Raw genomic sequence first — 23,523 nt, 5'->3', positions numbered from 1 at the left:
ACAGGGATGGCAAATATTTCTTGTGAGTTTACTCTGCAATTAAACATGTTATCTCATATGATGCTCACAATAACCCTACCCAACCTACCCTAGGTAGGTCCTATTGTTACCTCTACCTTTCAGAACAGTTCAGCAACTTGACCTAGACCCAGAGCTAGTAAGTGGCAAAGCCAGGACCTGATCCAGGCGGGTGAGTCCCAATACCCATGTTCTAACCACTGTGCTACATCATCTCTCAAAAGCAGATGGTTGTAGATGGCAGCCGTTTTCTTTTTGGCTTTTTTCCTGAAGGAGTATACTTATTCATTTTGAATCTACAATCTTTAAAAGCCACCAATTTTTTTATATCACCTCCTTACAAACCCCAAGGCTCAAACCTGGATCATAATCCAGTAATTCTATAGTCTCACCTGTTAAACCACAATTCAAAATCCAAATGTTTATACGACTCAGCAATTTAAATCTGAGTCCCGTATTTGTGACTATTTTCAGCTTATCATCTTGATATTATTATTATTCAAAATTATTTTGGTTTTATTCTCTTCAAAGAAGATGCCCTATTTGACAGATAGTGCCTATTTCATCTTTTAACTTAGGCATCTGCTAATTCCTTGAAGGTTCAGGGCCTAAGCAGAAAGGTAAATGGCATTTTTTAAAATTTTACTTGGAAAAAATAAAGAAAGAAAAACTTTACTTGGAAAAAGTGATTGTCAAAGAAAAAATGGGGGGGGAGGGATAATTTATCTGGCTTATTCAAAAACAATTTCTTCACATGTTACCAAGTGTGGCTTTACTGTGTTACCACACCCTGCCCAAAGCTCCCTCATTACATCAGCACGTCAAGATTACACAGGCAGAGAGCCCTAGAGCAGACACCTGGGGCACAAAGAAAACATTTACTAGACTGGGAATTAAAAGTGATTTTGAAGTTACAATTTTTACCATGGTTAATTCAGGACACTTGGCTATTCTGTGTCAAAAACATGTGATAAAGAAAAGTATATATCACACAGGAAACAATTACCATTCCCATTCAAATGTTAATTATATTTACTACCAGAGTTAAGTCAAGCAAAGCAAATCAATTACTGAACCTGACATTAATTCTTTACACTTGCAGCACTAGATAACAGAGCATAATTTTAAAGTGAAATGCATGTACCTACACTGCCCTCTTATGGTCAGCTGAGACAAACATGTTTCCTATTTTTTTTTTTTTTTTAAGATTTTATATATTCATTTGAGAGAGCACGAGCAAGGAGCCCAATGCATGGCTCGATCCCAGGACCCTGGCATCATGACCTGAGCCGAAGGCAGACACTTAACCATCTCAGCCACCCAGGCATCCCCAACACATTTCCTATTTTAATAAGACTTTAAGGAGTCTGAAGTTATTTCAAAGTCAGCATTTCTTCAACCTCGGAATTTTCACATAAGATATGAAAGTCTCTAAAACTGAATATATAACCCCAATATACTATGCATGTGGAATAAAAGTAATTTTAAAACAAAAATGAGTTATTACTAATTTTACAGTTATCTTAAATACTGAAGGTGAAGGAAGTTGTTTTCCTGGAGGTGGTTATAAAGGCAGATAAGAAGATCTTTATGCAAAATCAGAAGGGAGAGTTTCGATAACTTGCAAGTAAGGTCCCTGCTTCTCTAAAATCTGTTAGCGTCTCTTTAAAACCCATAGTTTATATTTTCTTCCAAAGGGTGTCATCCCATGTCATTCATTAGCCAAAATGAGGGCTATTTGGGCCACAAATGGGACAAAATGAGGGAGAAAAATGCAGAGAAAAAAATTTCCCTATACTATCTAGAAAGAGCTGGATCAGAGATACAGTGTGAATTAAGGGTGGGAGGTGTGTGTGAGTGCATGTTAGTGCACATGTCCCTTAAAATTATGGCATGGAATTATCACAGAACAGAAAAGTAAAAGGCAGGCCAAAGGGGAGTATATAGTTCATGAGAGGAAAAACAAGACAGAGAAGAAAAAGAATCAATTCCTTGCACTGGGGAACACACCGGAACACTTGGGTACCATCTCAGGGAGATAAGAAATGAGGACAGCATGTGTGGAGCTGTTTACGGATACCTTATCAAGGGCTGGGACTATGAGAAGGTCCCGGCTACACAGTCATTACCATGGCTTGAGTTTGAGTCTCTTGAGTGCCCCCTAGAAAATCTTGGGAATTTAATTTTTTTTCTTTATACTTTAGTCCCCTAAAAGCGAAGCATTTTACAGAGGTAAGCTAAAAATAGGTATAGGTAGAAATACCTATAGATTCAAAGAATGTTCAAAGGGACCTCAGATAATGGCTAGTCTAAATCTTTTAAAGGTGAAGGAAGAATGTCACAGAGTGACTTGCCAAAGTTTCTCAGAGTTGTAGGGACAGCTAGTGGTAAAGGTTGTCTGTCTACAAAGGCACACATTACACTACTGATACAGTTGTGGGAATGGGCTTCCTACCCCCAAATGCTATCAGTTAGTTGGATTTTATATGTAGGATATGAGCCCTTTGATTTTCTAAGTTAACCAAATAAAATGTATTCTGTATGAAGTATTTTTTCCAACAACTGGAAAGTGATTGTCTTTAAAATGGCTTTGTCCGGAGCACCTGGGTGGCTCAGCCAGTTAAGCATCTGCCTCTGGCTCAGGTCATGAACCCAAGGTCCTGGGATCGAGCCCCGCATCGGGCTCCCTGCTCGGTGGGGAGCCTGCTTCTCCCCCTGCTTGTACTCTCTCTCTCTGTCAAATAAATAAATAAAATCTTTAAAAAAAAAAAAAAAGATAGCTTTAGGGCGCCTGGGTGGCTCAGTTGGTTGAGCGACTGCCTTCAGCTCAGATCATGATCCTGGGGTCCTGGGATCGAGTCCCGCATCGGGCTCCCTGCTCAGCGGGGAGTCTGCTTCCCCCTCTGACCCTCCGCCCTTTCATGTGTTCTCTCTCTCTCATTCTCGCTCTCTCAAATGAATAATAAAATCTTTAAAAAAATAAAAAATAAAAAAAAAGCTTTGTCCAATTTGTTGCACTACCACATCAACATCAGAGTGACGTCTCATCCATAACGGCACCACTTTGATTTTCACCAAGCAACATCCAACACCATTTCATCATTCACTCCATCCTTTGGATGCATTTAGATTTTAGAGAGTTGATGGATTCCACTACTGCAGACAAACCCGAACAGCAAGACGTCCTCCACCACACCTCCCAAGCACGGTAAGAGGTAGCAGAAAAGGGGTTGGACCTGAGTCAGAGGCTCTGGTTTATACCTGGCTCCACCTCTCCCAAAGGAGACGCCAGAACTCACTCAAACTCTCATCTTATTCATCCCCTGTATTCTGAGTCTGGTCTAGCATCAGACACAGAGCAGATGTCAAAATGATGACTGAACGAGCTCTGGAACTTGGTTTCATTATCTACAAAACGGATAAATTATTAGTTATTTTGAAGAGCTATTGTGAAAGTCCAACACTGTAGTAGTATTAGTAGTATTAACCATTTTTAATATAAAGGGCAACACTGGAATGCTGGAAATATTCTCTGTGTTCTAAACATTCTATATCTTCATGTGGGTGGTAGTTACACTTTATTCATTTTCTATTGCTGTGTGACAAACCACCACAAACTTAAGTGGCTTAAAAACAAGGGACATTTATTATCACAGAGCTCTGTCTGTCAAGAGTCCAGGGCATGGCATAGCGGGATTCTCAGAGTCTCACAGGTTGAAATCAGGTTGTCAGCAGGGTTGTGGTCCTTTCCGAAGATGAGAGAAATCTGCTTCCAGGCTCATTCAAATTGTTGGCCAGATTCAGTTCCTTGTGGTTCTAAGACTGAGTTTCTTGTTTCCTTGGTGGTTGTCAGACAGGGAATGCCTTTCAGTTCCTAGAACCTGCCTACATTTCTTGCCACATGGCTTCCTCCATCTTTAAAGCCAGCAACAAAGAATCTCCCTCACATGAAAGCCTTCTCACACTTTGAATCTCTTCAAGAAGAACCTGGTTTCTGTTGAGGGGTTATCCAGTTAGGTGACCTAGATTTACCCAGAATAGTATACTTTTTAGAAGTCAACTTTGTTACATAATCAAATCATGGGAGTGATATCCCATCATATTTGCAGGTCCTTCCCACACTCAAGAGAAAAAGAATTATATATGGGCATGGGTCACTGGGAGTCATCTTAGAATTGACCTACCGCAGCTACAAAGACAGATATAAATGTAAATTTCCATTGTACTATATATTTACAATCCATGCACTCATTGGTATGTAGGATACACCTCAAAAGATAAAGAAAATAGCAAAGGGCTACAAAGATGTTAATGTTTATTCTATTGCTATTAGATCTAGTTTTATCCCAAACTCTCAGTAAGCTCTCCCAAAAATATGAGCTCTATTTTAGTTGTTGGTGAGGTTAGAAGCCATCAAGGCTTCTATTAGGCTGTGGTGGTCTCGGGACCACAGTACAGGTGCTAATGAAAAGTCAGCAGCAATTCTGACACTGGGAAAGCCTGTCAGAAATCAGATCTTGTCCCTATGATTCTTTGTTTTTGACTGGAATTATACCCATGCCTGGGGGTAGACGGGTAATCTCTAACAATTCAGCAGACTAAATATGCATCTTAGAATAATTTTAGCTTGTAGGAAAATCAGTTACGTAACATACAAAAACTGATAAGAAAAAACAAAACCTTCAAAACACAGGATTCATAACTAAAATAATAAAAGTGGAAAGAATATAAACCCTTCCAAGGCCAGGGCAAAGAAAACACAAGATGGGTCTGAAATATCTTGTGGTGCCAGAAAGTAAGGAAGTGCTTACAGGAAAAAAAAAAAAAAAGGATGACAGCATGTCAAAGGGGCACAGGAGCCAAACCGAAAAAATTCCCAATTCCCAAAACTGGAGCAATCACAGCAACAAAATAAACAACAAATGAATTGGGTAATAACCCAAAGAATGAAATAAACAATCATGAGTCATAAGCCTATAATGACATAATTAAATAAATAGGAAAAAAGGGACAATTCTTCCTTACAGAAAAATTCCAATTAATAAATGTCTTAGGAATGAGAGATTAAAAAATCAGAATTACGTGCCACAGAAATAATTGCTGCTGGCAAGATCTACTAATGAATGCAAAAATGAGTGGGTGAAAGTGTAAGCAGATGTAAACAGGATGTTTACATTCTGTTGTAATATAGAGACATCTGGAGAGTAGTTTCCTGTGGCTACTATAACAAGTTAACACATATTTGGTGGCTTAAAACAACACAAATTTATTCTCTTACAGTTTTGGAGGCCGGAAGTCCAAATTCAGTATCGCTGGGCCAAAACCAAGGTATCAGTAAGGCCATGCTCTCTCAGGAGGAGCTAGGAAACAATGTGTCTCCTCGCCTCTTCTAGAGCTGTGTTCTCTGGCTCATGGCCCCTTTTTCCACGTGTTAAGCCAGCAGCACAGCATCTTCAATTCTCTCTCTGCTTCCGTTGTCATACTGCCTTCTGCTTCTGTATGAAATCTCCCTCTGCCTCCCTCTTAAAAGGACACTTGTGGTTGCATTTAGGGCCCACTCAGATTACCCAGATAATCTCTCCCTGTCTCTAGACCCTTAACTTAATCACATATACAAAGTTTCCTTTGCCATCCGTATACAACAACATTCACAAATTTGAGGGATTAAGATTTGGATATCTTTGGGGGCCATTATTCAGCCTACCACAGTCTCAAAGTTATCTGTCCAGAATACAGAATAAATATAAAGAGAAGAGAACCCTGACAGACACTTGAACCAAGTGATCAAAGTTAACATCATTAACAATACATATCAACATCATGTACTCCCCTTTGCTATTCTTCCAAAAATTCATGATCTCATTCCAATCATCAGAAAACATTAGACAAATCGAAAGTTAGAAGCATTCTAAAAAATATGTGACCAACGCTCTTCAAAGTTTAAAAGTCATGGAAGATAATGTCATAGAGGGAAGACTAAGAAAACATGGTGACTAAATGCAATGTGGGATCCTGCACTGGATTCAAGAACAGAAAAAGAACATGAGTGGAAAAACTGATGAAATCCAAATAAACCCTACAGTGTAGTTAATAATATTATACTGATGTTAAAATCTTAGTTTTGAAAGTATTATGTGGTTATGTAAAATGTCAGCATAAGGGGAAGCTGGGTGTAGGCTATACAGGAACTCTGTACTATTTCTGTAACTCATATGTAAGTCTAAAATTATCTGAAAACAAAGTGTTAAAAAAGATGAAGGAAGGAATGAAGGGAGGAAGATAGGGAGGGAGGAAGAGAAGAAGGCGAGCCCACGGTTTAGGGTCTTTGAGTGCACCTTGCTGGTCACTAGTGTGAACTGCAGTGAAGTTCTCCTAAACTGGGTCTCTGATATTCTATAAAGCAATTGCCCTTCTCTTTTCCTTCCAATTATGTACCTGTTTGAGACGGTCTTCTCAAAGCCAGGCTATTCTGCTTCTACTGATACATGGTTCATTTCTTCCTCTAAAAATCTATCAAGGGGATGGGACACCTAGGTGGCTCAATCAGTTAAGCGTCTACCTTCGGCTCAGGTCATGATCCCAGGGTCCCAGGATCAGGCTCCCTGCTGAGCAGGGAGCCTGCTTCTCCCTCTGTCTGCCACTCCCACTGCTTGTGCTCTCCACCTCTCTCTGACAAATAATAAAATATTAAAAAAAAAAAAAAAGATTTCCTTTCTAAAAAAAAAAAAAAAAATCCATCAAGCGGAGCCTGGGTGGCTCAATGAGTTAAGTGACTGACTTCGGTTCAGGTCATGATCTCAGGGTCCTGGGATCGAGCCCAGAAAAAGGCTCCCTGGCTCAGCGAGAAGTTTGCTTGTCTCTCTCCCTCTGCCCCTCCCCACACTCATTCTCTCTCTCAAATAAATAAAATCTTTAAAATAAATAAATAAAAGATAAAAATCCATCAAAAGTCTCACTGGTTACTAAATCTGTCTTCTTTCTAAACAGAACAGCACATCACAAACCCACAACCACTTCTTGGTTAACACCGAAGCCTGTCAGGTGCAGGTAAACCATCCAAAGCTCCACCCACTGACGATCCCTCTAGATCCCCAAGGACAAGGCAGGCAAGCCAGAAGACTGGGACTCTGGCAGAGAAGGGAGGTGGAACAAGGCCTCCTTGGTGTCAGACACGGAAGAGCGAGGAGTGCAGAACTGTGGGCGGTAATGTGGGGGGAGAGGCCCAGGCAAATAAAAGTTATTTCCATTAATGATGTTTCATATATGAATCCTTTAAAATGAGTAATTCACGGGCTTTAAGTAAATCAAATACAGCCTTTCATTAGGAAAAGACTGGGATTTCTTGGGACACATGATGGCAGGGACCAGAGATACAGGCTCGCAGTGTCCTGGCTGCCGCTGGGCCACAGACAAATTTTATGGAGCCCACAAAATATTTTAAAGGTTTTCAATTGGATGCCAATGTTTTGAAATCTGGAGATACTACATTTAAAGATTAAAGATTAAGACTTCTGATTCTTTTTTATGGAAAAAAAACCCTATAGATCTGGCCACACTGCGTCTACATTTCTGCACAGCAACAAAGCAGAAGGAACTGCGGAGAGGCTGTCCTTGCTCTCCAGTTCCCTCCCCACCACACAAGGCATGCATGTGACTAACACCCACCGTGACTACATTCATATGTATAATATACCCAGGCCCGACGGCATCTGTGTTTGCAGGATCTGTGTGGGAGACTATACATCCATGCTTTCAACAGCTAAAAGGGCCTTGCCTGCCATCTGCATAAGCTTCCTTAATAATAGTCATCCTTTCTTCCTAAAAGTCACCATAGCTATTTACATCTATTCTGCAAAAACAGAACGTATACATTTACTCTTCAGAATTTCGTTGTCTTACTTTTAACGATATCCTATACCAATGGATCAAAATCGCCTAGAAGGTTTGTTGAAACACAGATCGCTGGGCCCCACACCCCAGAGTGTCTGATTCAGTAGCCTGAGATAAGACTTGAGAATCTGCAATTCCAGCAAGTCCCTGCTAAGGCCCATGCTGCTAATGCAGAGACCACACCTTGAGAAACCTGCCATTCACTAATCCAATGCTTTGGATTTCAAAAATTTCTATGACAACTTTACACACATTTCTTGAGGATCTCTAGAGCACCGATATCCGACAGAACTTCTGCAATAATGGATACATTTTATATAAAATGCTGTCCAACATGGCAGCCACTAGCTACACGTGGCCCCTGAGGGTATGTGACTTACACTTTATTTAATTTTAATTTAATTTTAATTAACTTTAATTTTAATTAACGTAAATAGCCACATGTGGCTAGGAGCTACCATATTGGACGGTACAGCACTGAAGGCTCCTAAGGAGCCAACCAGAGAGGAGACAGGAGGAGGAAGACGACTTTTACATGAGTCTAAATATCAAAGCCCAAGATTATGCACATAAGGTCTGATTTATTTTAATCAAAAAGCTCTTTTAGTATTTTCAATTGTGCCCAGAAGTATGTCCATGACATATTAATTTAATGTCCATGGCACATTAAAAGGAGGAAAAAAGTTTTTATAACATTAGTGAAACCACAGAGCCTCACCCATTTAGCAAGAAAAACAACAAACCATCAAGCTCATTCCTTTTTACCTTTTATTCTCCTGGGAATCACAGTCACCCAATCAGGTCCACTGGAGTTGATTGGCATTTTGATATTGATACCACTTTAGAAGGAATAGAAAGAGTACAAGCTTAGATTCAAGAACATTTACTTTCTAATATGTATCTTCATTTGCAAATAAAAAAAAGGTATGATGTCACAGAACCCTAAGATGAAATATCCTTATAAATGTTAATCAACACAATTAATTAATAAACTAGGTCTCTTATAAGGTTAAATAGATATATAAAGTGAATAAAAATTAAATAGGTTTTTAACTTTTCACTGCTTAGAACTGAGAGCATAAGCTCCAAAATGACAAAGTCTGGGCTGAATTACTTAATCCCCTTGGACTCAGAAAATGGCTCACACTGATGAGAATGTCACTATCTAATTTTCAAGCTACAAATCCATGTAGAATTAAGTCGCATGACAGATTCCTCAGGCCTTGCCCAGAACAGAGAGGAGTCCCTACTGAAGATACTCGTCCCCAGATATGTGCTCTTGTCGTACTTTGTTCATCATTACTATGGCTCTGGAGTGCCTCTTTCTAAAACATACACTCCTCAAAGACACAAATTGTGTCTCCCTCACCTTTTGTCTTCAGCACTTAGCACAGGCCCTGGACTAGAGTCCATGCTTGGAAAATATTTGATGGAGAGCTGTGTGAAAAAGTGGGGGAGAGTGGAGTCCAAGGGGAAAGTACTGAAAACTTGTTATAACTATTCCAGAAACTGGGTTACAATAATTACCTCCCACGCTTAGACCAAAAACAAACAAAATAAAATGCTAACTTTCCAAATTCTTTTTAATCTTATTTATTTGACAGAGAGAGAGCACAAGCAGGGGGAGCTGCAGGCAGAGGGAGACGGAGAAGCAGACTCCCCACTGAGCAGGGACCTGATGCGGGGCTCAATCCCAGGACCCTGAGATCACGACCTAAGCCAAAGGGCAGACGCCTAACCAACTGAGCCACCCAGGCTCCCTGGAATTAAAATTTTTTTAAATAAAATAAATAATTTTGGGGGCACCTGGGTAGACCAGTCTTGGACCAGTTTTAGCTCAGGTCATGATCTCAGGGTCATGAGATTGAGCCCCAAGTCAAGCTCCCTGCTCAGCACGGAGCCTGCTTAAGATTCTCTCTCCCTCTCCCTCTGCCCCTCCTACCCAACATGGTCACTCTCTCTCTTCCCCTCTCACTCAAATAAATCTTAAAAAAAAAATAGTAATAATTCCTAAGCTTCTACCATGTGCCTGGCACTGTCCTAGATGTCAGGGATCTAACAGTATACAAACCCCCCACAGCATCTCCTTCATGGAACTGACATTCTAATGGGGGAGAGAAATAAAAAAACAAAGTAGGAAGGCAGTACAGTTGATCCTCGAACAACATGGGTTTGAACTATGCAGGTCCATTTATGCATGGATTTTTTTCAATACAATACAGTACTGTAAATGTATTTTCTGTTCCTTATGATTTTCTTTTCTCTAGCTTTCTTTACAAATACAGTACCTAACATATGTAGCATACGAAATATGTGTTAATTAACTGTAAGGGTTCCGGTCAAAAGCACGATATTAGTAGTTCAGTTTTTGGGGAGTCAGAAGTTAGAGCAGATTTTGGACAGACTCTGCAAGTGGTTGGAGCCCTCCATGCCCATGGTTTTCAAGGCTCAACTGTATCAGACACTACATTAGAAAATAGCTTAAGTAAGTGGCATTTAAGAGAGGACACGACTTCAAAAACATCATAAATAAACCACTTTAATGAGAGAGCCTTGAGGTAAAGAAAAGAAGAAAATTTCCCCTTTGTAATTTTCCTATAAAAATGTTTAACCTCAATGTGGTCATGGAAAAACAATAAAGCAGCAAATCCAAACCAAGGGACATCCTACAAAATGGTGACATCAGAATTCTTTTTTTAAAGACTTTACTTATTGGCTTATTTATTTGAGAGAAAGAGAGAGAAAGCATGAGCAGTGGAGAGGCAGAGGGGGAGGGAGAGGGACAGACTTTGCTGAGTGAGGAGCCCGACACAAATTTTTAATAATGTAAAAAACAAGCTAGAAACCTCTTCCAGATTTAAAGAGATTAAAGAGGTAACTAAACACACTGTGTGTGATCATAGGTTAGATTAGTTAAAATAAACTAAAATAAATTAAGTAAATTTTTTTTAAAAAATAAACAGGGGCGCCTCGGTGGTGCAGTCAGTTAAGTGTTTCTAACTCTTGGTTTTTGCTCAGGGTGGTGGGATTGAGCCCCTTGTGAATGTGGAGTCTGCTTAAGATTCTCTCTCCCTCTCCATCTGCTTCGTGCTCTCACTCTCTCTCAAATTAATATATCTTTAAAAAATAAAAAAGACAGCCATAAGGGACATTACTCGGACAACCGGAGAAACTTGAGTATGGACTGTTATTAAATAACAGTACTGCATCAATGATAAATGCCCCCAGTGTGGTAAATATGCTCTGGTTACATACTGGAGAAAATTCATGTGCTAGGAGATGCGTACTCATGCGGTGCAACACCATGATGTCTGCAACTTAATCTCAAATGGTCAAGGGGGGAAGAATTATACGTAGACATACACATATATAAACACACATAGAGAAAGCAAGAGAAAGCAAACATAGCAAAACATTTAAGTAAAAGACTAAATCTAAGTAAAAGACTTATTCATTTCATTTTTGTTCATTTTAATTTCATTTTTATTATTCTTGCAGTGTTTCTAATGATTTGAAAGGTTTTTTTAAACACAAAGTTAGAAAGAAAAAAGATATTAAATTATGCTAAAAATATATGGGAAGCTTTTCATGTGAGAAGCTCACTCTTTCAAAAGGCCTTCTTTTGGGGCACCTGGGTGGCTCAGTCGCTGAGCATCTGCCTTCTGCTCAGGTCATGATCCCAGGGTCCTGGGATCGAGGCCCACATCAGGCTCCCTGCTCTGCGGGAAGCCTGCTTCTCCCTCTCCCACTCCCCCTGCTTGTGTTCCCTCTCTCGCTGTGTCTCTGTCAAACAAATAAATAAAATCTTTAAAAAAAAAAAAAAGGCCTTCCTTTATATTAATAGGATCTTTTAAGCAAAGTACTGTTGTTCTTTCTAAAACCAACATTTTTTTTCCTTAGGAGTAAAGAACCAAAGATTAGATCCCTTTAATTGCCCAACTGTAATTTAGGGAACCAAAGACCAAGGCTGTTTCTTAATCCTTCCTGAATTAAGCAATGTTATGAACCACCAAGGGAAAAACGTAAAAATGGGTATCAGCTTAACATATGCAGGCCATGAATTCAAAACAGTACACTCAAGGATACCTCAAAAGATCACTTTCAATCTTTGCTTTTTCTTTTCAGTTAGCTGGTGCAAAACCTCAGAATTTTAACAGAGAAAATAATGCAAAAAATAAAATCAGTATCAGGACTATCAAATGTTTGGTTTCCAAAAATGCCACCTCAAACACCATTTTCCCAGCAAACTTCCAAGTAAGTGGAGTTTCTTAATGATTCTACTACTACAAAGTGATTCTACTGCAAAATGCCATCAGCCAGCCTTATCCAGGATATGAGTAAGGACAGGGACATACATTGTTTCATCCTTCACGACTCATAGGTGTTTTCCAGTTTTAATGGTAGGATTTGGTGTCAGGAATATTCTTAAATTTTACAAATTCTCTAGCCTTTTTCCCACTTTTTTTCCACATGGAATTTCAGTAAGTTACAAGCTATGCTTCCTCTTTTTTTTGCTAAGCCACTAAGCGGCCTGACAACACGACTCTAAAAGGGGAGTAACTGAGCAGTCTTCACACATTGGCAAAAAGTACACAGAACTGAAATAATATGCTCACCGTCACTGATAAATAGCTTGTCTGAGATCGAACCCAGGATAAAACTAAAGCTAAAGTCCTTGTGTACTGAGTTTTTTGTGTATACTGAAGAACAGTACAGTAAATACTTTGAGTAGTGCTCCCTCTGCCGGTCTTCTAACAGCATGGCATGAGTCCACCAAATGTGTATTTTAAAACTGGTAGGACCAAAAGCTGACTCCAGAAGTGAAAAATCAAAGGGCTTTATTGTAGGAGCTCCTATAGACTACATACCTGATGGTAGGCACTTTTCCCCCATTGAGGAATGAGTGGACATAAAACAAAATTTTGGGGGGTTGCCTAGATGTGCTCCACAAAACTACCTCTCTACCAGTATTTTTTAAGTTATTTATTTCATGAAAAAATAAAAGACATTTTTACATTCTTTCAAATAATTGGACTTTTTGACCATATGGCTTTCTAACTTTTTTTCCTTAGGCATGCTATTTTACTTCAGAACTACATGGGATGTCGAAGAAAACATTTTAATTCGAACTGATCCCATACATTCTCTTCCGCACACTGTTCCATATCTTGATCATTATGCTGAAAAAGTTTTACACTTATGTTCAAAAACAGAAATTTGTGCACAGCAAAGCAAAAATTTCAACAACTATTAATTTAAAAAATATAATTTGCTGTGGTATTCCTGGCTTCCCATGTTTATCATTAAGTCAACCCAGCAATGTGGTCATAGTCATAGTGTTTTTTCTATCAATACATGTTTATATGATTTTAATAACTGATAATATGCCACTTACATTTTTTTTATTTTATTAGACATGAAGCTAAACCACTGGCCTGACTACAAGACCTCTAGTTCTTAGATGATTTTTTGATCTGTTCTGTGAATAAGTGAGCTTTCTTACATAGCTACAGGTATGCTCTGTAGTTCTAAAGTAAAACATAAGGGCAAAAGGTCTTTCATTTGAACTGGAATAAGCTCTTAGGTTCACTTTTTAAAAACTATTCACAAGGAGGCACCTGGCTGGCTTAGTCAGTGGAGCATGCAACTTGATCTCAGGGTTATGGGTTCGAGCCCCACATTTGGTGTAGAGATTACTTAAAAATAAAAAGAACCTAAAAAATGAAAAATAAATAAATAAAAACTATTCACAAAATATAAATATTTATTTTCTTATTCACTATCTCTCCCAAATTGGGCCAACTTCAGAGAGATATATGAAGCAAATAACCAAGACAAGAAAGTCTCCTAAATGGGACGCTGTCTCCTAATCGGGACAAAAACAGTAGAAAAGGACCCTTAAAATACCCCCTTGAACAAGGAGCACGTACCTCTGGAAGAAAGCATTCTCTGCAGCAGTTAGAAGGCCCTTCAGGTATCCACCTTTGAAATGGTTAATTCTGCTACTGCAAGGGAGCTTCTTTGGTTTGAAGCAGAACCAGGGTTCTCCAGTGTAGAGATCTGTAAAGTTACACAGGGGCAGACTGCCAGGAAGACACACATTACACTCCGTGGTTTCAGAAATTCTTCCTGAACGGAACAGACTCTTGAAATAGACCCTGTGTGGTTTCTCTTCTTGCAGGTGCTGAAGAACTCTGATCCCTTCGGTGGGGTGGACGAGAGATATGGACACTTTAACTCTGCCTGGCCAGAGCAAAGTAAAAAAGACCTTGTAAAACCCATTCTGGTAGTCTACCACTCTGCCCACAGCCCCTGCCTGCAGCTTTGGGGAGTGGATTCTGGCCTGCAGGTAGTCTCCACCATATTTCTTGGGCTTTCTTTGAAAATCCTGTACATGAACCAGCACTTCTAGTTGGCTTCCCACCTTGAAGAAGGCTGCAGAGTTCAAGATAACGAAGTAGCTGGAAGAAGGGTCAGTGCTCTTCAGAAAGGGGACGGGACCCACATCAGGCACCTGCCACTGCAAGGCGGCCAGCAAGGAGTCCTCCTCCATGCGCTCTCGGCTGGACAGGGTCTGGTGCTCATAGCCACAGTAAGGATTCCGGCTAACTCCTGTCACCTGGGAGGAAACAAACTGTCCACTGCTATCGATGAACGTGGCTGAAACAGTCTCATGGTCCAAGTACTGAAGAGAAAAACACAAAAACAGAAGCCACAGACAGCTACAATAAATTTCCTTATATCAACCAAATATATCTCTGCTTCAGTTTAACTTTAAAAAAAAAAAACTACTTGGGATGACATTGGTTCAAAAATCAGAGTTCACTAGTTTTACAGGGTTATCTTTTTGCAATACAGTGAAATCAAGATGAGGAATAAGGTCAAAGAAAGATCCTCCACACGTCTATGAATTTTACCTCCAGGAGCTCAATCGGGTGCCCACAGTAAATATCAGTAGAAAAAACTCTCATGCTTCCAGGAAAATAAGAAAAGGAACCATTTGGAAATACAACAGAACATTCTGTTCTTAACAAGGTCTGCCCTCAAGAAAAACTATTGTACTAGAGCCTAATCTATTGGGGTTTTATCAGCACTTCACCAAACCGGGGTAGGAGACATACCCAGCTCCAGCCCATTCTAACCATCTATTCAACTTAAGGAGTGTAGTGTGAGGACTAAGAAGCACTTTTGAAGTTCACAGCCCGGTAGCAAGGGCTCACTAAAGGACTAAGACTTACCCATAGGACGATAAAATGCTTCACCTCCCCCACACCTCACAACTAAAAGTTTATTTATCAGAGTTCCTTTTACCCAGTATATCACATTCAGCTTTCAACAAAAAACTGTAAGACATACTAAAAGATAAAAAACATAGCTTGAAAACACAAATCAAACATCAGAACCAGACTTAGATATGGCAGGGTTGTTGAAATAATCAGACCAGTAATTTAAAACAACTAGGATTAATATGCTAAGGCCTCTAAAGGAAAAAGCAGACAATGTGAAAGAACAGATGGGCACTGGAAGGAGAGATGGAAATTCCAAGAAAGAATGAAAAAGAAATGCCAAGAATAGAGAACCCAGAAATGGACCCTCAACTCTATGGTCAACTAATTTCAACAAAGCAGGAAACAGTGTCCAATGGAAAAAAGACGGTCTTGGGATGCCTGGGTGACTCAGTCAGATAAGCGTCTGCTTTCAGCTCTGGTCATGGTCCCAGGGTCCTGGAATCAAACCCCGCATCAGGCTCCCTGCTCCCCAGCGGGAAGTCTGCTTCTTCTTCTCCCTCTGCTGTTCCCCCTGCTTATGCTCTTTCTCTCTCTCTCTCTCTCTAATAAATAAAATCTTTAAAAAATAAAAAAGTATCTTCAACAGATAGTATTGGGAAAACTGGACAGCCACATGCAGAAGAATGAAACTGGACCATTTTCTTATTCCATACACTAAAATAATCTCAAAATGGATGAAAGACCTAAATGTGAGACAGAAATCCATCAAAATCCTAGAGGAGAACACAAGCAGGAACCTCTTCTACCTCAGCCGCAGCAACTTCTTGCTAGACACATCTTAAAAGGCAAGGGAAACAAAAGCAAAAATGAACGATTAGGACTTCATCAAGATAAAAAGGTTTTGCACGGCAAAGGAAACAGTCGACAACACTGTAAGACAACCTACTGAATGGGAGAAGATATTTGTAAACGTCATCAGATAAAGGGCTAGTATCCAGACTCTATAAAGAACTTATCAAACTCGGGGCACCTGGGTGGCTCAGTCGTTGGGCATCTGCCTTCAGTTCGGGTCGTGGTACCAGGGTCCTGGGATCCAGCCCTACATCAGGCTCCCTGCTCTGTGGGAAGCCTGCTTCTCCCTCTCCCACTCCCCCTGCTTGTGTTCCCTCTCTCGCCATGTCTCTGTCAAATGAACAAATAAAATCTTTAAAAAAAAAAAAAAACTTAGCAAACTCAACACCCAAAAAACAAATAATCCAGTCAAGAAATGGAAAGAAGGTATGAACAGACGTTTCTCCAAAGAAGACATCCAAATGGCCAATAGACACATGAAAAAATGCTCAACATCACTCGGCATCAGGGAAATACAAATCAAAACCCCAATGAGATACCACCTCACACGGGTCAGAATGGCTAAAATTAACAAGTCAGGAAACGACAGATGTTGGCAAGGATGCAGAGAAAGGGGAACCCTCCTGCACTGGTGGTGGGAATGCAAGCTGGCGCAGCCACTCTGGAAAAATAGTACGGTGGTCCCTCAAAAAGTTGAAAATAGGGCTACCCCATCACCCAACAATTGCACTACTAGGTATTTATCCAAAGGATACAAACATAGTGATCCAAAGGGGCACCACACCCCAATGTTTATAGCAACAATGTCCACAATAGCCAAACTATGGAAAGAGCCCAGATGTCCACTGACAGATGAACAAATAAAGATGTGGTGTGTGTGTGTGTGTGTGTGTGTGTGTGTGTGTGTGTATATACACACACACAATAGAATATTACTCAGCCATAAAAAAAAATGAAATCTCACTATTTCCAACAATGTGGATGGAACTAGAGGTTATTATGTTAAGTGAAATAAGCCAATCAGAGAAAGACAATTATATGATTTCATTCATATATGTAATTTAAGAACACAGGGGATCAAAGAGAAAAGGAGGGAAAAATAAGGTAAGACAAAATCAGAGGAGACAAACATAAGAGACTCTTAACTCTAGAAAACAAACAGGGTTGCTGGAGGGGAGGTGGGTGGGGGGATGGTGTAACTGGGTGATGGGCATTAAGGAGGGCACTTAATGTAATGAGCACTTGGTGTTATATGCAACTGATGAATCACTAAACTCTACCTCTGAAACTAATAATACACTATATGTTAATTAATTGAATTTAGATAAAATAAAATGAAATTTAGGGGCGCCTGGGTGGCTCAGTCGTTAAGCGTCTGCCTTCGGCTCAGATCATGATCCAGCGTCCTGGGATGGAGCCCTGCTCAGCGGGAAGCCTGCTTCTCCCTCTTCCACTCCCCCTGCTTGTGTTCCCTCTCGCTGTGTCTCCCTCTGTCAAATAAATAAAATCTTAAAAAAATAAATAAATAAAATGAAATTTAAAAAGCATACCAAAAAAAAGAAAAAAGAAATGCCAAACAAAGCAGAGAGGATTTTTAGGGAGAGAAAATACTCTGTATAATACTATAATGATGGATATCATTACACATTTGTCTAAACCTGTAGAATATACAACACCAATAGAGAACACTGAGGTACACTAGGGACCTTGGGTAATCATGGTATGTCAAGGTACACTTTTCCTTGGTCAAAAAATGTACCCATTCCGGTGAATAATGATAATAATGGGAGAGGCTAAGCATATAAAGGGGCAAAGAGTATATGGGAAATCTCTGTAATCCTCCTATAGTGTAAGCCCTGACAGTTGTTTTTTCTTTTTTGTAATTCAAGTGCCTGACCTCAATTTTGATTGCCAAGACATGCATTTCAAAGAGGTATCCACTTCAAAGACAGCTATCTCGGAAAAACACAATGCCAGCGATGCCTGGGTGGCTCAGTCAGTTAAGCGGCTGCCTTCAGCTCAGGCCATGATCTCAGAGTCCTGGGATCAAGCCTTGTGTCGGGCTCCCTGCTCAGCGGGAAGCCTGCTTCTCCCTCTCCCTCTGCCTGCTGTTCCCCCTGCTTGTGTGCTCTCTCGCTTGCTGTCAAGTAAATAAATAAGATCTTGAAAAAAAAAAAAAACCACAATGCCAGCCACAAGACTAGATAAAGCCAGGCCACCACCTCCTGCAATAGGCTCCTTTGCTTTAGAGATCTTGGGAGATTTAGATAATTGACCACTTCCTGTGCTTTAAATTCCCACTCTTATGTTTTAAATTCACCAATAAAGAGTGAACCTGTGAAACCCCAGGTCCTTGTCCTCAGATACCCTCAAAACAGCAGAACCCCAGGCCTACACTCTTTCTCTCTTTCTCTACCCGTGACCTCACTGTGTTGCCCCAGGTGTGCTGTACACCCTCCAGGACCTATGAATAATAAGACTTGTTGTTTTTCAAAGTTTCCTGCTTGCAGTCACAGTAAGAATCACAAGAGCCAGTCCAGAAACAAGAGTGGTTATCAAGAGGCTGAGACCAGCACAAAACATCTCCTGTCAATTTTGCTTTAAGCCTACAAAAGACTCATTTTAGACCTAAAGACACCTGCAGATTGAAAGTAAGGGGGTAGAGAAACATGCAAATAGATGTCAAAAGAAAATTCAGTCTGAATAGCAATACTTACATTGGAAAAATTAGACTTTTTTGTTCTTGTACTGTTTGTTGTTGTTGAAGTAGGCTCCATGCCCAGAATAGAGCCCAATGTGGGGCTTGAACTCACAATCCTGAGATGGAGACCTGAGATCAAGAGTCAGACACCAAACCGACTGAGCCACCCAAACACCCCTGTTGTTTTTCTCTGCTTTGGTATCAGGGTAATACTGGCCTCATGGAATGATTTTGAATGTGTTCCCTCTATTCCATTACTGATAACATTTTGATAAATATTGTCCTTATTTTTTTTAATGTTTGGTAGAATTCACCAATGAAACCATGAGGTCTTAGACTTTTCTGTGCTGGGAGATTTTTGATTCCTAATTCAATTTTCATTCTTGTTATTGGTCTAAGAAGATTTTTCTACCTCTTGGATTCAAAATTCATGATACAATCTTGGTGACTTGTGTGTTTTTAGGAATTATCCGGGTTTTTTTCCTAAGATATCTGATCTTTTAGTATATAATTGTTTATAGTAACCTGTTATCACACTATGTATTTCTGTGGCTATCTGTTGTATTGCTTTCTCTTCCATTTCTCATTTTGGTTTTTGAGTCTTTTTTTTCTTAATGTAGTTAAAGCATTGCCAATATTTTTTTTAAAAACTGGTCATTACTTTAAATGTTATGTGATTATTTATTCTGGTCTCTATTTTATTTGTTTCTGATTTTTCTTTGTTGTTTTCTTCTCTACTAAATTTCAGCTAAGTTTCTTCTTTTTCTAGTTCCTTGTGGTGTCAAGTTATTTCAACTTTTTTCCTTTCTTTAAATTTTTTTGCTCTTTATTCTTTTACTTTTTTTTTAAGATTTTATTTATATATTAACAAAGAGAGAGACAGAAAGTGCACAAGCAGGGGGAGCAGCAGACAGAAGGAGAGGGAGAAACAGGCTCCCCGCAGAGCAGAGAGCCCAACGTGGGGCTCGATCCAGGATCATGACCTGAGCCAAAGGTAGACACCTAACCAACTGAGCCACCCAGGGCTCCCCCCCTTTTTTTTAAGATTTTATTTATTTGAGAGATAGAGAGCACAGGTCAGGTGAGAGGCAGAGGGAAAAGCAGACTCCCCACTGAGCAGGAGCCCAACACAGGTCTCAATCCCAGGACCCTGGGATCATGACTTGAGCCGAAGGCAGACATTTAACCAACTGAGCCACCCAGGTGCCCCTCAACTTTTTTTCTTAATACAAACACTTATAGCATAAATTTCAGTCTAACATCTGCTTTTGCCGCAACCCATATGTTTTGGAATATTGTTTTTTCCTTTTGTTTTGAGACATATTTTGATTTGCTATTTCCTTATTAGGCCAATTGCTTGTGCAGTAGTGTGGTGCTTAATATTTACATATTAAATATATAATATTTACATTGTAGATTTTTCAGCTTTATTTTATTGTTGATCTTTAGTTTTGCACCACTGTGGTTAAAAAATATACTTGGTATGATTTCAGTCTTCTTAAATGTTAATATTTGTTATGTCTCTTTTTATGTGATTTAACCAGGGTATTCTTCTTCTGTGTGTACTTGAAGAAAATGTATATTCTATTTTTCTTGAATGGAATGTTTTATAGATATCTTTTATAACCATGTCTTCTGAAGTATGCTTCAAGTTCTTGCTGAAAGAAAAATAACTTTAACAGAAGGTACTCATTTAAAATAAAGCATATCAGAAGAAAGGTGGGTGGGGATGGGTGAAATACGTGGAAGGGGTTAACAGTATACTTATGATGAGCTGAGTAATGATGTATAGAATTGCTGAATCACTATATTGTACACCTGAAACTAATATATCACTGTATGTTAACTATACTGGAATTAAAATAAAAAACTTAATAATAAAAAAAATTTTGCTTTAAACATAAAACTTTTCTTAAAAAAATCTTTGGGGCACCTGGCTGGTTCAGCTGGTATAGAGCATGCAACTCTTGATATCAGGGTTGTGAGTTTGAGCCCCATGTTGGGTGTAGAGATCACTTAAAAATAAAAGATCTTTTTTAAAATAGTCTTTAGGGGTGCCTAGGTGGCTCAGCTGGTTAAGTGTCTGTCTTCAGCCCAGGTCATGATCTCAAGGTCCTGGGACTGAGCCCCACATCATGTAGGGCTCTCTGCTCAGCAGGGAATCTGCTTCTCCCTCTCACTCTCCCTTTGTGCTTGCTCTCTCTCTCTCTCAAATAAATAAAATCTTAAAAAAAGAAAAAGAAATTGCCTTTAAAAAATCAATAATAATAAAAATAAGTTAAAAAGTCTTTAAAAACTAAACATCAAAAAATTAAAAGAAATGCCAGAGACCAAAAGCAATGTAACAGAAATAAAGAATGCTTTTGAAAGTCTCATTAGCAGACCAGACACAACTGAGCAAAGAATCTCTGAACTTGAGGATATGTCAATGGAAACTTCCAAAACTAAAAATCAAAGAGGAAAAAAGAATGAAAAAATGGGAACAGAGTATTTAAGAGCTATGGGAATATTATAAAAGGTGCAACAATCCCCAACAGTAATACCAAAAGGATCAGAAAAAAGGAACAGAAGAAATATTAAAATAATTATGACTGAAAATATCCCCTAATTAATGTCAGATATCAAACCACCCATCTAGGAAGCCAAGAGAATACCAAGTAGGATAAACACACACAAAAAAAACCCAACTACATCCAGGTATATCATATTCAAACTGCAGAAAGTGAAAGATAAAAGATCTTGAAAGAAACCAAAGGGGATTTTAAAAACCCTCATTTTTGGAGGAGCAAATATAAGAATTACATCTAACTTCTGGGAAATCATGAGAAGTGGAAGGCAATGCTAAAGGAATTGAGAGAAAAAAAACAACAACAACCCTAGACTTCCATACATTGCAAAATTACCCTTCAGACGTGAAGTAAAGACTTTCTTCGGTGAAACTGAGAGAATTTGTTGCCACCAGACCTGTCTAACAAAAAATGTTAAAAGAAGTTCTTCAGGGAAAAGGAAAGGATATAGATCAGAAACCCTGTTCTACATAAAAAGAGGAACAGCACCGGAGAATAAATAAGTAAAGGTAAAATAAAAACTTTTACTTCTCATATTTTTTTTCCCCTCAGCCAACAATTTATTCTTCAAGAGTAATTACTAATCAACTTTTGTGATTACTTATCATATTCATAATCGATCTAACAGATAACAATTTGCCCAAAATAATAACAGCAACAATGCATTCAATTACACATGCATATGTGTATATATATGTTTATGTATAAGTGAAATAAATAACAATGATTATACAAAGGACAGGAGGAAGAAATTAGGAACATTTTGTTATTACAAGATATCTGCACTATCAAAGAAGCAGTTTCAAGTTAACTGATAGTAGATTTGGATTAATTGTAAATGCATATTGCAAACTCTTAGGAAATCACTTAAAGAAGTAAAATAACAAATATAATTAATATAGCAATAAGAGAGAAGATGGAATATGTAAAATGCTCAATTAAAACCATAAAAGGCAAAAAAAAGAGAAGACAATAGAAACAAAAACAAGGACATTGAGTAGAAAACAATAACAAGGGGCGCCTGGGTGGCTCAGTCAGTTAAGCATCTGCCTCCAGCTCAGGTCATGATCTCAGCAGGGAGTCTGCTTCTCCCCCTCCCTCAGTGCTCTCTATCCCTCTCTCGCTGTCTCTCAAATAAATAAAATCTTAAAAAAAGAAGAAAAAGAAAACAATAACAAATATGATAGGCATTAATCTAACTGTATCAATAATCATTCTAAACATTAATGAGCTAAATGCACCAATTAAAAGTCATAAGTCAGGGGCGCCTGGGTGGCTTAGTCGTTAAGCTGCTGCCTTTCGACTCAGGTGGATTGAGCCCTGCGCATCAAGCTCCTGCTCAGTGGGAAGCCTGCTTCTCCCTCTTCCACTCCCCCTGTGTTCCCTCTCTCACTGTCTCTCTCTAATAAATAAATAAAATCTTTAAAAAAATAATAATAATAAAGTCACAAGTCATCAGAGTAGATCAAAAAAACGACTCAATTATATGTTGTCCACAAGACACCTGCTTTATCTTTTTTTTTAATTATTGAAGTATAATTGACATGTAGTGTTATAGTAGTTTCAGGTATACAACATATTGATTTGACAATTCTGTACATTATTCAATCCTTACCACGGTAAGTGAACTTACCATCCATAATCCTACATTATTACAATATTATTGACTATATTCCCTATGCTATACTTACTGTCTCTCTGACATACACATTTTATAACTGGAAGTTTGTACCTCTTAATCCCCTTCATCTATTTTGCCCATTTCCCAACCCCCACCTCCCCTCTGCCAACCACCAGTTTGTTCTCTGTATTTAAGAGTCTTTTTCTTTGTTTGTTCATTTCTTTTGATTATAAATTCCACATATAAGTGAAGTCATATGGTATCTTTCTGACTTATTTCACCTAGCATAATACCTTCTAGCTCTATCTATGTTGTGGCAAATGATAAGACTTCATTCTTTTTTATGGCTAAGTAATAGTCCACTGTGTATATATACCACATCTTCTTTATTCATTCATCCATCAATAGACACATGGGTTGCTTCCACATCTTGGCTTTTGTAAATAATGCTGCAATAAACATAGGGGTGCAGATATCTTTTTGAATTACTGTTTTCATTTTCTTTGGGTAAATACCCAGTAGTGGAATTACTGGATCATATGGTATTTCCATTTTTAATTTTTGGGGAAACCTCCATACTGTTTTCTACAGTAGCTGCACCAATTTACATTCCCACCAACAGTGCACAAGAAGTCCCTTTTCTCT

At 38.9% G+C, this 23,523-nt stretch overlaps 1 protein-coding gene across 5 annotated transcripts in view; it reads right to left on the bottom strand.

The window, feature by feature from the left end:
• The window catches only part of NXPE3 (neurexophilin and PC-esterase domain family member 3), a 45,869-nt gene that overhangs the window by 5,040 nt on the left and 17,306 nt on the right, over positions 1 to 23,523 (bottom strand). For all 5 annotated transcript variants that reach the window (XM_028119229.2, XM_028119230.2, XM_028119231.2 and 2 more), the window contains 2 exons: positions 13,839 to 14,593; positions 8,674 to 8,747 (listed from right to left, as the gene is read on the bottom strand). In XM_028119229.2, the coding sequence (XP_027975030.1) occupies positions 8,674 to 8,747; positions 13,839 to 14,593 (829 nt within the window). The remainder of the gene's footprint in view (positions 1 to 8,673; positions 8,748 to 13,838; positions 14,594 to 23,523) is intronic.

This window comes from Eumetopias jubatus, unplaced genomic scaffold (assembly GCF_037043125.1).
Source record: "Eumetopias jubatus isolate StellerSeaLion01/CBP00866 unplaced genomic scaffold, mEumJub1_p1.0 scaffold_1, whole genome shotgun sequence".
NCBI classification, from domain to species: domain Eukaryota; kingdom Metazoa; phylum Chordata; class Mammalia; order Carnivora; family Otariidae; genus Eumetopias; species Eumetopias jubatus.
This window is presented reverse-complemented; position numbering and strand designations above follow the sequence as displayed.